Consider the following 12,727-nt stretch of genomic DNA (forward strand, 5'->3'; position numbering starts at 1 on the left):
TTCTCTGTTTCTCTGTGATCAGCTTCTCTCTGATCGTATTTCGCTTCATTAAATTTCCCTCTTCAACGCGCCCGTATATAATATAATCGTGTCAGTTGTTTTCTACGATCGAGGTCAACGAGATTACCTCTTAGCAAAGGTGACTACTTTTCGCTCCTAAAGTTGGAGTTGCTGTTGTCTTCAAGGCCTTTAAGGGTCGCCGTAAGTGGGTACGGAACCAAATAGAAATCAAAATTTCTATGAAAAGTGAAAATGACATACTGGATCCTTTGTTTTTTTTTGTTTTGTTTGTTTTGTTTTTTTTTGTTAAGTAAGCCATTTGAAAGCAATACACACGCACAGTCTCATCGCGTGGAAAATCCTGCGCGCATGCGTGCACTGCGTGGAGAGTGGATCGAAAGCAACGCCGATAACAGCTGGTTCAATACATATTACCAAGATATTAGCAAGTGAAATAAAATAACAATAATTTTAATTTGTAGCCTTATTGTGCCCCTGAGAGAAGAAACAAAAGTGTAGGAAATACTCCAATGCACTGGTGGCCGTTGGTGTTTGTGTTGTCTAGAATCACCCTACAAAAGGTCTCGAGTTAAAAGCACCACGGCATCGAAAGACATTTTAGACAAGAGTGAGTCTGAGAAGGTGATGAAAATAATTTTAAAAAGGGTTATTCCGGAAGATTACAAGCACAGCAAAATTTGAACGCTTTAAAACTACAGACCTCTATAGAACTGGAAACTAAAGCTACTAAAGAATTTACGAACTAAAACTCTGCACGGAAACGAAATATTTCTTCCAATAAATATTTTATTATCAACTGAAAGATGGTGACCGTGTAATGCGACAAGCCCACTTCACTCATCATTCGAACACATTCATTACGCTGAATATAGACAGTTTATTTTGGACTTAAAAGTGGTACAGGGGGAAATTTTATAACTGTCACACTTCGTCCAATCGGAACTATTACATACTATGAAAGCGGGTACATTACCAGTAAATTTGCATTTAAAAGATCAATATTGCGCAAGAAGGAATAAATAGTTTCCTTCCTTCGGTTTCTTATTTGCTATTAAATACTGCAACCCCCTGCCGGGTTATTTTTCAATTTTGGGAGCAAGCATTTTCTTTTTGATGTATTTCAATGACGCCACGACTGAAAGCTTTTGTATATGGCGCATGCGAGTAATACTGTCAAGTTTCCGAGACCTCCTCAATCGAACGGAGAAGAATCAACAAGATATAAAATCAATTAAAAACTAACGATCCAGTATTTGAAATAATTCTTCCACCAGATTGCCATAGTTTTTTTCTTCATAACAAAGAGATATTTTCCAAGTGTTGTAAAACGAAGAAATTACGTGATCGAATCTAATGTGAATATGCACCGTGTAAAAGGCTAGATAGGCGCAAACAAACATAAAGCAATTAAACGGCTTTTTACTTATTTTAGATAAGGAAATGCATTAGACTAAACGTCATTATATTTGCGCTTTTGGTGAGTAATTTTCACACAAGAAATGCGTTTTGTACCCAATTAAAACAGGCCGTTCTGTCACCCACTGAGCGCAAATTTTGTATTATACGGAGAACACGATTTGAGCTTAAAGTTTTTGTGATCTTTCAGTACAACATTTCGATCTCATTAACGCCCCTATCGGCCTAAGCCTAAACAACACTAAAAATACTGTTTAAAAAAGTACTTTTTTTTTTGGAATTATCTAGCAACCTTTGTGGCATTGCTGGTGTAAAGTTAAAGAATCCCCAATTAAAGGGTTCCCAAATCTCCACAAAAATAGTGGGTTAATTAGGGGAAAAAAAGTGTGTGTGTGGGAAGTGTAGGAAGGGTGAACTGATGAAAAATAAAAATCTTAGTTGTTAAATAGAGCACCTACCATTAGGCAGTGCAAAAATATAATGATTAGTTAATGAAAAGCGCTAACGTTGAGGGACGTCACTAGACAGCACTCACAAGACAGCACTCACAAGACAGCACTCACAAGACAGCACTCACAAGACAGCACTCACAAGACAGCACTCACAAGACAGCACTCACAAGACAGCACTCACAAGACAGCACTCACAAGACAGCACTCACAAGACAGCACTCACAAGACAGCACTCACAAGACAGCACTCACAAGACAGCACTCACAAGACAGCACTCACAAGACAGCACTCACAAGACAGCACTCACAAGACAGCACTCACAAGACAGCACTCACAAGACAGCACTCACAAGACAGCACCCACAAGACAGCATCAAAATAAAAATCATTAGTTGTTAACTTGTGTACTTTAGATAAAATAAAAGATAAAAGCTTGAAATCACAATGAAAAACAAATCTCTCCTTTCAAGGAATCTGCCGAATTACCTTCAGTTAAATTTCATCAAGCACGAATTAGTCTCGCCAATTTTATTTTATTCTTGTCATTTTATGCCATTAGATATTAGGGGCCTCAACAACTGTTTCCGTAAGCGGCTGATGATGACGGTGTACTTGGCGGCTCAGCCCGGAAAAGAGGCCGTGAGCCAAAACCCAAACTGACAGCGGTCTTATGGGAAGCAGTAGACCATCGTTAACTGCAGCTTTTATTTAAACCCCTGGATGTCTAAAAAATTTTGTTATTATGATAAATTTTGTGTTATGGAATCGCGTAAAAAATACAGTTATTGACAAGAGTAGCTCTCTACTTTCTTGTTTCATTACAGAATACTTCTCTAATTGTGTCATTTTTCAAACTAGAGGACAGGTTTGACTTTTCCTTCCTCTATTGTAAGTGCAGTTTGCTTTGGGGTGGGACCATAAAGTTGTTTCCTCTCGAACTTTACCGGTTACGCAAATTGCATTTTCATTTTTGTTTGAATATCAGCAGACATTTCATCTATCTTAGATTCAGCGATTTACGGAAACAGTCAGTCTTTGTGACATTAATTGCTTCCTAATATCAGCAGACATTTCATAAATCTTAGATTCTTTCGATTTACGGAAATGGTCAGTCTTTGTGATATTAAGAGCTTCTTTTTACCCCATTCCCATTAGCGACCCAAATAAGGGCACAAAAATGCACACTTTGAAATTTATTACAGTTGCAAAACTAAGCCTATTATTAACAATTTGAGTGCCGTATCGAAAAGACGTTCTTATTGTAACTCAGAACAAGATATCTCCGCGAGACATACTTTGTTGTTCGCAGATTATGGATTAGTAGGCGTAAGTATCTGATATCACTTACTAGGTTCTTTTTAAATTGTTAAGAAGTATTTAGATTGACAGGCAATAGCCACTACATCACATTAAAAAGTAAAACTGAGCACAAATCACTTGAAGCTGAACTGAAGAGAGAATATTGAATCCCTTTCTGTTCAATAATGCACACATTTCGTTTGGATGAGGTGTTAACACCAAAAAGTTTTAAATGATCTTGTTGCTAGTTTGAATCAGTTTAATAGAGTCAAAACATTTTTTATTGGTCATTTCTCGATTCTTTAGACCTTATTCGATTCACAGACTCGCAAACAGCAAATTTTTTAAATATGAAATTTGTCCGATTTTTCCAACTTTCTTGAAATTTCAAGGCATTACCTTAATAGGATGGAAATCTTGTTTTCAAATTGTTCAGTGAAATGTCTTTCCAGCCTCGTGATAATGTGATACGACCTCGGCGAATTGGAGTGCGTTTCCCAGGAACCTCGAAAAAATCTTCAGTATCGTACTAAAAAAATTTTTGAGTATTTCCAATCCGAATGCAAGAACATGCATCATTTCTCATCATTTCTGTAGTTACCAGCTTACGAAACACCTTTCCTCTGAAAGATACATAGGAGGCAAACTGAGAGAAGAGTGCCTGATCGATTTTCAAAGGTACCTAGCCAAAGTGTTTTACCCATGTTTTATCCCTTATTTCAGTGGGTTAAGAGTACATACATCATTAGACCCATGAAGTAACAGATCTATATATATAAATCGCTGTTAATTGTGATCATTGTGTCATGAAGTTCAATCGAAAGTATTTCTGAATCCAAAAAAAGGTACTCTGTATCACAAATTTGGTTCTAATGAAAAAGCAAACACTCCTGGCTTGCATTTGCTTTGGGGGATTTTGACGAATTACGCAAAATGAAAGGCAAATAAGAAAATAAGTCAGTTTATTCTAAGAAAAATGATACTTGCTCAAAACAAAAAATGTTACAGCCTTCTATGCCAGACCACGCATCAAAATTTACAAGTTTTTGTGGAAAAAAATTGAAATATTACATGAGCTTGGATATGGAAACCATGTAGGGAGAATGTTTGGTACAACAAGACCAAGTGCATCCGATCAAGGAGCAACGGAATATTGACAAGAGAAAGGCCATCTTGGTTCTTGTCAAAGAACGAGCATTTTTTTTGAAAGGTGCTTTGAAATAGTGGGGGTTTTAATTTTCTTTCCAACAGTTTGACACTGACCATGAAAATGGGATAGCAAGCTAGGAATATAACAGCAATTTTGCAGTGTCAAGTAGCCCAGTTTTTTCATCATCCCATGAAAGTTCAATGACAGCATCCTGCTCATAATAAGTAAGTCTTTTAATTCATATTTTCGAAAGGGATAATAACAACACAGGTTTATAAAATAACTGAAATACAACAAATGTCTTGATTGGTCAAAAACTAAACGTTTATTGCACAGATAAACCCGAAACATTTTAACCTTATTTTTACATGTTCTTCCAACATCCCAAGTGGGTTATTACCCCAGTTAACCGATAGAAAGTGTGGTTCATTGCCTAAATAACAAGCTTTCTTTCGCCCGAAAATATGTTTAACATCGATGTCGTTGCGTGCAGGTTCAACGTCTTATTTGTCCTCAAACGGTTAGAACACAATATTTTTTTCAGAGACTAATTTCTAACGTTTCACATTATCTTTGAAAGAGAAAAGACATCATAGCATCTCCAACGTTAAATATATATTATTCGCCGAGTTCTTAAGTACCACCAAAAGCCGTAGACTGAGGGCGGCACTCAAGACAGAGGGTATAGTTTTTCCCAACATGGACTGCCTTAGGCTGGTAAATAACATTTTTATTTCTTCCCTTAAACTTAACGAAATCCTTGCCAAAAGAACCCGAATGATTTAGGACTTAAATAACTGCAAGATCTTCCATAAACTGAACAATTTTTGAACTAGTAATATAGAAGCAATGCAAATTTTTAAAGAGAGAAGCTTCTCCGAAACATTTTCATTTGCGTAATGATAAAGGTGATTGAAAAGGTTCCAAACAAACTCTGAAACATTATTTTTACAAGTATCTGTCACAATCTGACACCTGTCAATTAGAGACACGTAAGAAAAACAAGCGCATGTACACTTTTGAAACTACAACAGAACTCGTCTGGCAAGGACTGTCACGACAACGTTTTCTTCAAAAACAATCAATGATCTTTCGGAAAGTATTATTCATTCTCATCGATGATTGATTAACGTACGAAAATTTACCCCTGTTCAGTAACTGAATGGCAAAGTAAGTAATTGTAAGTGAGTTCAAATGTTTATTTTGAAGTTGTGAGAGCTTGCTCGTTTGCTTGCTGCAATGGCGTGTGTAAATCTGGTCTTTAATTTCCTCCACGAAAACTAAATTCGAATAAACACTTCAACTAGACACAAGGGGATTTAATGCGACTTTTTCTCGTTGAATTTCTTCAATTTCTGTTGTGCAATTTACGGTAGAAATGTCCAAATTGAACGGACTTGAAAAGACTCACCGAAAGCGTCTTTGCAGCAGAACTTAAAACTTCGCACGCCCTTTGACTACGAACAAATTGTTTGAAAGAATTCAAATATTAAATGAATGAAAGTTCCATGGTTAATACAATTGTTTTAACTTTCCAGGTACTTTTTGTGAAGAATTAAAGTTAATTACAGACGGTTTTTAGGCCGGTTGTCGACCGATTTCATGACAAATGAATAAAGGGGTAAGTTTTTAAAGAAACTGTGGTGCTGCGTCAGTGGGAGAGGATAGCAGGTAATTTAGTGTTAACAACTGGGTTGAAAACGTAAATTAGCCACCGTAAAGGGTAAAAAAGCTGACGTTTCGAGCGTTAGCCCTTCGTCAGAGCGATTGACACTTTTGATTACACAAATTCATTTCGAAACCAATATATTTCTATCAACTAAAGTGATTCGAGAGAGGGAAAAGAGAGGATTAATAAGTTATTTATCGGCTTGAGGTAATGACCGACGTCATTGCTTGAGAGTACTGCCCAGCCGGAAAAACGAGATTTATTTATGTAAAATGGCAACGAAGTTAGGGATGTACTCGGCAACTCATGATCACGAAAGCGTCACCGTGCCCGTGGGTAGAGATAGGAAAATACAGACTGCGCTAAGAACCAATCAGATTACAGGATTCGTTACCGTGCCCTCTGAGGAAAAAATGAGAGTTTTTATTTTAACGATAAAATATTTCATTCTCGGACATTATTTCCTCATGAACTGTTGATGAAACATCTTATCGTCTCTCAGTTGTATTATTACTATACTAGGATGCCTCTTTTGAAAGCGATAAAGATGAAAGCGATAAAGATCCCCTGTTGGATACTATATGGCGTATTTTTCACAAACTATGGATGCAGCCAGTCAAATATGTGCACAATAAAGCCATGTACAGTTAAACAATACAGCTTTTCCAGAGAGAGAAACGGTGTGGAGAATCACGCCCTTTATGACCACAGTTTTAAAAACCTGACAGTGCAGAGTCACAAGGACTGTTTTGAGAACTGTGCGTGGGACTGTCGATGTAAGTCGTTCAACTTTGTAACAGGAATGAAGCAGAAAAACTGTCACCTAAATGAACAAGACAGATATGTGGAACCTGGGGCATTGAAGAGGACAATTGGATTTAGCTATCACGAAATAGGAATTGAGTATAACGTTAAGGTATGATAAACAAATTTCTGTTTTGATCTAGCAAGAATGAAAGCAAATTAATTTAGGGAATTGTTTCTTTTTTCTTTTTTTCCTTTTTTTTTTTTTTGGGGGGGGGGGGAGTTGTGGTGGCCCATATTGCGGTTAGTTCGCTGGACTTCGGGTTGAAAGGTACGGGTTCGAGATCTGGCCAGATCATTTGTTCTTCTTGAGCAAAAAACTTACTCCTTTACAGTGCCTCTCTCCACCCAAGAGTATAAAGGGGTACAGTTAAATTTTCAGGGAAGCCTTGGGAAATGGAAATACTGGGGGGAGGGGGGGGTGGGTAACTTTGGGATGGACTAGCATCCCATCCAGGGGGGAGTAGGGATACTCCTGGCCGCTTCATGGTACTTAGCCAGAGTAAAGACTTAACCTACATTGGTTTGGAAACTTTTAAACTTTCCTTTTCGTGTTGTTTGATTTGTTTTTATTGTGAAGACAAGTACAAATGCTTCCATGGAAATGGAACTGAGTGTAACACTGTGGTAAAATCAATACATGAAATTTACCTAGGAAGTATCCACTCAGGAACGAAAAAATAACAAAGCAGTACTGGTTTTCAAACTTTTATTTAGCCTTTTTTTTTCCATTGTTAAGTCAGGAACCAAATGCCTACAATGCCACAATGAATGCTGTCGTGGAAATATTCACTGTCTCAACGGTGGAACCTGCCAAGAAACCTGTGACAGAAGGAGATTCACATGTATGTGCAGGCCTGGTTACACAGGAATGTACTGCGATAAAAAAGCGCAAGGTAAGAATGGAGGAATGGAAGCTCATTGCAAACAGATTTGATATTTTACCATGTGATAAAAGAGCCAGATCTTGAGGACCACTGATTATCTATTATTTAGTCGTTGCTTATAGAGTATAAATGGGGGACAATGAAAATTGACTGCCAATAAGAGCAGATGATTAGAATATCACAGAGCCATAGGGGATCAGATAAATTATATCTCCGCCTCCCCCCCTCCCCCCCCCCCCCGCACAGGTGGTGCAATGACTAGCCCCTTGATAGTGCACTTGGCATTCCACCTCAAGTCTTCGAAATTGGAGATAACACATAACACAAGAATAAAAATTTTTTATTGATCTCCTATTTTTAATTCATCAACAAATTTCCATAATTAAGAGTAATAGCTTTTGTCATAAAACCGGTATTTGGATTAAAATTAATATTCTTCACGTGGGTGTCATTTTTTATTGAAGGTTACCGGTTACCCTTTACACCCTAATATCAGTATATATATTCTCCATACGGTTCTCTAAACATTTACTAAGACGCTGACAAGGAGGATTTGTTTAATGATCAGGAGATTATCTTACTGGTGATCATTTCCCCTATTCTCGTGACCTAGACGTGTAATTCAGGGGTAATATTGTTAGGAGAAATTAGATGCTAATCACTCTAAGGGCTAAAAGGGTTTATGCAAAATGATTTCACTTTGTAACTTTTACTTCAAATGTCATAATGATTTTCTGTTCTTCTTTCTTTCATGAAGTTTCAATTTCTAAGAGCTGCGCAGAAATAAAGAAGAATGGAGGTCAATCAGACGGTGTTTATACCATTGATCCAGATGGTAAAGGAGCCTTTCAAGTCTATTGTTATCAGAATTACTCCGCCGGAGGACCCTGGGCTGTCATTCAGAGGAGAATGAACGGCTCGGTTGATTTTTACCGCGGTTGGATGGACTACAAGAAGGGGTTTGGTAATGTGCAGGGAGAATTCTGGCTTGGGCTTCTAAACATCCACAGGTTGACCAATCAGCGACAGCAAAAGTTGAGAATAGAGATGGAAAGTTTCGATGGGAATTGGTGCTGGGCTGAATACGAAAACTTTACCGTGAGCGGAGAAGATGATGGGTTTCGTTTGCAGAGTTTGGAATCTTATACCGGTAAATGATGCTTAAGTTTTTCCTTCTGACCAAGATTTGCTACTGACAAGTCCGCAGTCAGTCTTGAACCGTTGAAAGTAATTACATTTTGTCACTAATAAGGAAAAGGGGAAGCATTTTTTAATGAAAGTTATAAAAAAGCTGAGTAAATTTGAGTCCAAAAGCATTCTTGTCAGGTTTGAATTATCTTGTGATTTCACTAGTCCTTATACAAAGTATTACTTTATACTAAGTATTACAAAAATATCAAGCCGAGAGGGTTTAAGCGTTCTCTTGAAACGTCTTGCAAAGGTAACCCCTATCTCGACTGTGGTTTTCCTGGAGTACTGTGATTTCATTTCCTCAACGTGTTGCTTTAACTCTTCTGGGGCAAAAATGGAAAAAAAAAACCGATACCCACGTGAGTAGAATTCGCGACATAGGATTGGTTATTTCTAGACTCTCTCTGAATTGAATCAAAATGTATAACGTCAGAAACTGGGGCCAAAGGCTCAACCATCTCTCACTGAGTACCCTACTCATTATTTTTTTACTTTTGATTTGTACGTAAACTTGCAGGTTCATGCATAGATACGTTTTCATACAATGTTGGTGCTCCCTTCTCTACCAAAGATAAAGATGCAGATAGTTATGCGCCTAGAAATTGTGCTGTAGATCATCAGGGAGCCTGGTGGTATAAATCGTGCACGCAGTGTAATCTGAACGGAAAGTACAACCCCCTGGCTGGTCAGGCAACTACTGGAATATACTGGTACCAGAACAATAGAACACCAGTCCACCTTAAATTGGTCGAGATTAAAATACAACCCACCGGATAAATCTGTGTATTATGGCGTCAACATTGGTTTATCAGCCGAGTTCTCGTCGGACGGTACAATTCTATCCTTAGTTGAATTATAGGGACAAATTCAGAGCCCTGATGAAAGTTTAAGCAGTGATTGTGATCTCCTGAAGTTGCCTGCGTAACAGAATATCGCTCGACACAAAGAGTCTGTCCCGATTGACTCTGCAGAGTAGTTAATGAAATTGAGGAGGATTTTAGCGAAATACTGTAGCATTGAGGGAAAAGTAGAAAGTTTTTTCAAAAACAGAATTGGTCAATTAAACAATTTCACGATGAACAATATTCGTCACGTGATTTTTTTTTTTATGATAAAGGACTTAATTTCCCTAAACGCATGGAAACGTAATAGTTGTCGGGGTAATCGTTGAAATAAATCTGAAATTATTTTTGTTTAACAACTATCAATAAAACGTAAACTTTTATATCTTTCTGAGCGCCATGCAGGATACGAAAATGTTATATACATATGTAACAGCTTGTTACCGAAGTGAAGGTGACTAATGTCCGATTTTAGACACTTCAATGTTTCCGGGTATTTTTAGTGTTTTGTTGTTAGTAACTGGTTTTTATCATTTATTCAGAGTTGCCCCAATCCAATAATTGGACGTTAAGAAAATCTTTATTTAGTATCTTTTTTTAGCATTTATCATATAACTGAGAGTATTTTTTATACGTGCTCCTTTCAAATCCATTTCCACTGCGACAAAAACAAAAAACAATATTTCATGTTTTGCTGTGAGTTAAAGCCTGAAAACTTTCACTAAAACAACCACTTCCCACTGGTTTTAGCAGTTTTGACCCTCTTTTGAGCGGTTTTTTTCAGCCTGTTATGCATGGGTTTTTTACCAAAATATTCATGAAATGTTCCGAACTTGATTTCTTCGTCACTCTCGCTTGAGTGCTCCTGTTAAATTGAGCCAGAAGCTCTTCCCGTTTTGACTCGTTCCGTTTCAGTGCTTGTGGCGAACTTCTGACAGACATTTCAGAACGTGAGCGAGAGACATTTGGGCTGTGTGCATTTGGAATATGATCAGGGCTTAATAAGCTTTACTGCACTTCTGAAGGGTTCACAGGTTACTCGCTTAACGGCCAGGATAGCAATGAAGCAAGTTGTCGTCTGTTGTAGACGCAGGTCGAAGCACGCCTTTTAGAATTGGGCTTTCGCCCATTGTTATCTTTTTTAACTAAATGTGGATTAACAGTTTTCTGTGTGGCTGGAAACAAGAACTTGAAAGTGTCCTCTTTTTCATTAATTGCCTCCGAGTGTTCAGGCATGACCAGGCGCGAGTTTGCACTGAGTTCTTTCTCATGCATTGATATCGACCTGAATCTGGAATCAACAACTTTGAGTTCCAATCCTTAGGACAATTTTTTGTTTTTCAAAACGCGTTTGAAAGCCATATATCTCAATGCGATTGTGCACATTGAATTAGAAATTCGAGGAAATTTGAAGCGCTGCGGAGTTTGGGATTGTGTTCTCTCTCGGTTGTCTGAGGTAGTGCAAATCGTGGGCATTCTGCCTCGGTTTTCGACGACCCTTGGAAAGACCAACTCTGCGACCTCCACTTAAACTGCGCGGAACCCGCTGCAGTATCCTGACTTGTGGAGGTAACGAATTTGGCTTTCCATCCCTCCAATGCTTCTATTTTGGGTTCAGTATGTCTCCGTCTTTGATTTGTCACGTTACTCTGAGTTTCAGCTCTGTGCAACAATCTAGGCTGGTATTTTAAAGATACAGTCCCATCTTTTCGCATCCCATTGCTTTCATGCGCACGATTTTTTTAGTTCAGTTTTGAAAGAGCAGGCTGATTTCCTGCAAGTCTCGCTTGATTTTCTTTGATAACGTGGAGTGGTTCGAACACGCGATGAAGCGATTTGAGCTCGTTCCATATTTTAACTTTCTCATGATAATTTGATTTGATGCTTTTGTGTTTATCTCGCTCTATTTTATCGCTTATCTCGTCTAGACGCACCTGAGCTGCTCGAGAAATCCGCACTGAGCTTGTATCTCGGTGCAGAATGTTTTTCCTGTGCATGTTAGACAGTTAAATCTGCAGGCTTCCCAATCTGTTTACTTTTTGAAACCTTTTCCATAGCGCTGATAATTTGCATGCACTTAAAAAAAGTATTATCCATTATGTTGCTTGGGCATTTGTTTTGACAAGTAATTAGCTATTTGCTCAAATCGTTGGATATTTGTTATTGCCAGCATTGATCTAGCTTTCTTAGTCAAAGCAGCTTTCCCTGACAAACTTTATTGAACACCTATTTCCCTATTGAAGTTACTAATTTACGATGCACAGCATTTAATGAACTGTAGTGTCTTCCACAAGCTTTATCGTCGACAATAACTTATGTGTAAACATAATTGATTACACGAGGCGTCACCCTTGTGTATACTCATGGGTGATTAGGCATCCAATATTGTTTGGCGAGGGTAATGTTTTTATCGGGAATCTCTTAAGGGACAGTTTGCGCATGTCAGCTAGCCATGTTATTTACGTCCATACATCAAGTACAATGATGCGAGAACAAAGGGAATTTGAACGTTGATACAAGTAACTAGAAAAAACACTATACCTAGATACGGTAAGAAAAGATACAGCCTAAAGTTAGTAAACTTGTGGCGGTCAAAATGTAAGTTTTCTTACAAGTTTTGAGACCATGGAAACGAAATGTAATCACTTTAATGTGTGGTAGAACTATAGCAACTTGATTTAAAGTGGGCCTGGATTTCAGAATCCAATGGCGGGAATGTAAGAGCACCTTTTTGGTGCAATCTTAGTGTTTGATCGATTTTGTGCACGTGGGTGTGTAAAGGCAGTCGTTTTTGTAGTTTATGTTCTAGCGTTCCCGCGCACCAAATACCAGTTTTTCTCCGAGGAGGAGTCACGTCTCGCTAGTGAGTCACGTACTTTTATACTGTTCCGAACGAAGTCGAACTTCGACGTTTAGGAGCTTATTTCTCTCGCTTTTCTTGAGACTTCTTATATCATTTTGTGGTCCTATTACGGTAATGTCGCCAGTCCTTCATGG

General features: G+C 38.1%; 1 protein-coding gene across 2 annotated transcripts; it reads left to right on the forward strand.

The window, feature by feature from the left end:
• Positions 1–4,455: 4,455 nt before the first annotated feature.
• LOC149043150 (microfibril-associated glycoprotein 4-like) lies at positions 4,456–9,973 on the forward strand. Of its 2 annotated transcripts, none has more exons than XM_089211744.1 (5): positions 4,456–4,857; positions 6,529–6,922; positions 7,550–7,706; positions 8,455–8,847; positions 9,406–9,973. In XM_089211744.1, exons 1-5 carry the CDS (start codon positions 4,802–4,804, stop codon positions 9,663–9,665), a joined length of 1,260 nt encoding a protein of 419 aa, XP_089067870.1. In that variant the 5' UTR covers positions 4,456–4,801; the 3' UTR covers positions 9,666–9,973. The 2 variants fall into 2 exon arrangements, with proteins under 2 accessions (XP_089067870.1, XP_089067869.1); XM_089211743.1 differs by lacking the exon at positions 4,456–4,857 and adding an exon at positions 5,334–5,958.
• Positions 9,974–12,727: the final 2,754 nt, after the last annotated feature.

This window comes from Pocillopora damicornis, chromosome 7 (genome assembly GCF_964200805.1).
Source record: "Pocillopora damicornis chromosome 7, jaPocDami1.2, whole genome shotgun sequence".
Taxonomy (NCBI): domain Eukaryota; kingdom Metazoa; phylum Cnidaria; class Anthozoa; order Scleractinia; family Pocilloporidae; genus Pocillopora; species Pocillopora damicornis.

Bases quoted from the DNA above. Each gene is read 5' to 3' on its own strand.
- LOC149043150 (XM_089211744.1), top strand. From the start codon at position 4,802: ATGTTTAACATCGATGTCGTTGCGTGCAGGTTCAACGTCTTATTTGTC. The intron at 6,923-7,549 runs GTATGATAAACA...TCCATTGTTAAG, and splicing joins GAATTGAGTATAACGTTAAG to TCAGGAACCAAATGCCTACA. The intron at 7,707-8,454 runs GTAAGAATGGAG...TCTTTCATGAAG, and splicing joins CTGCGATAAAAAAGCGCAAG to TTTCAATTTCTAAGAGCTGC.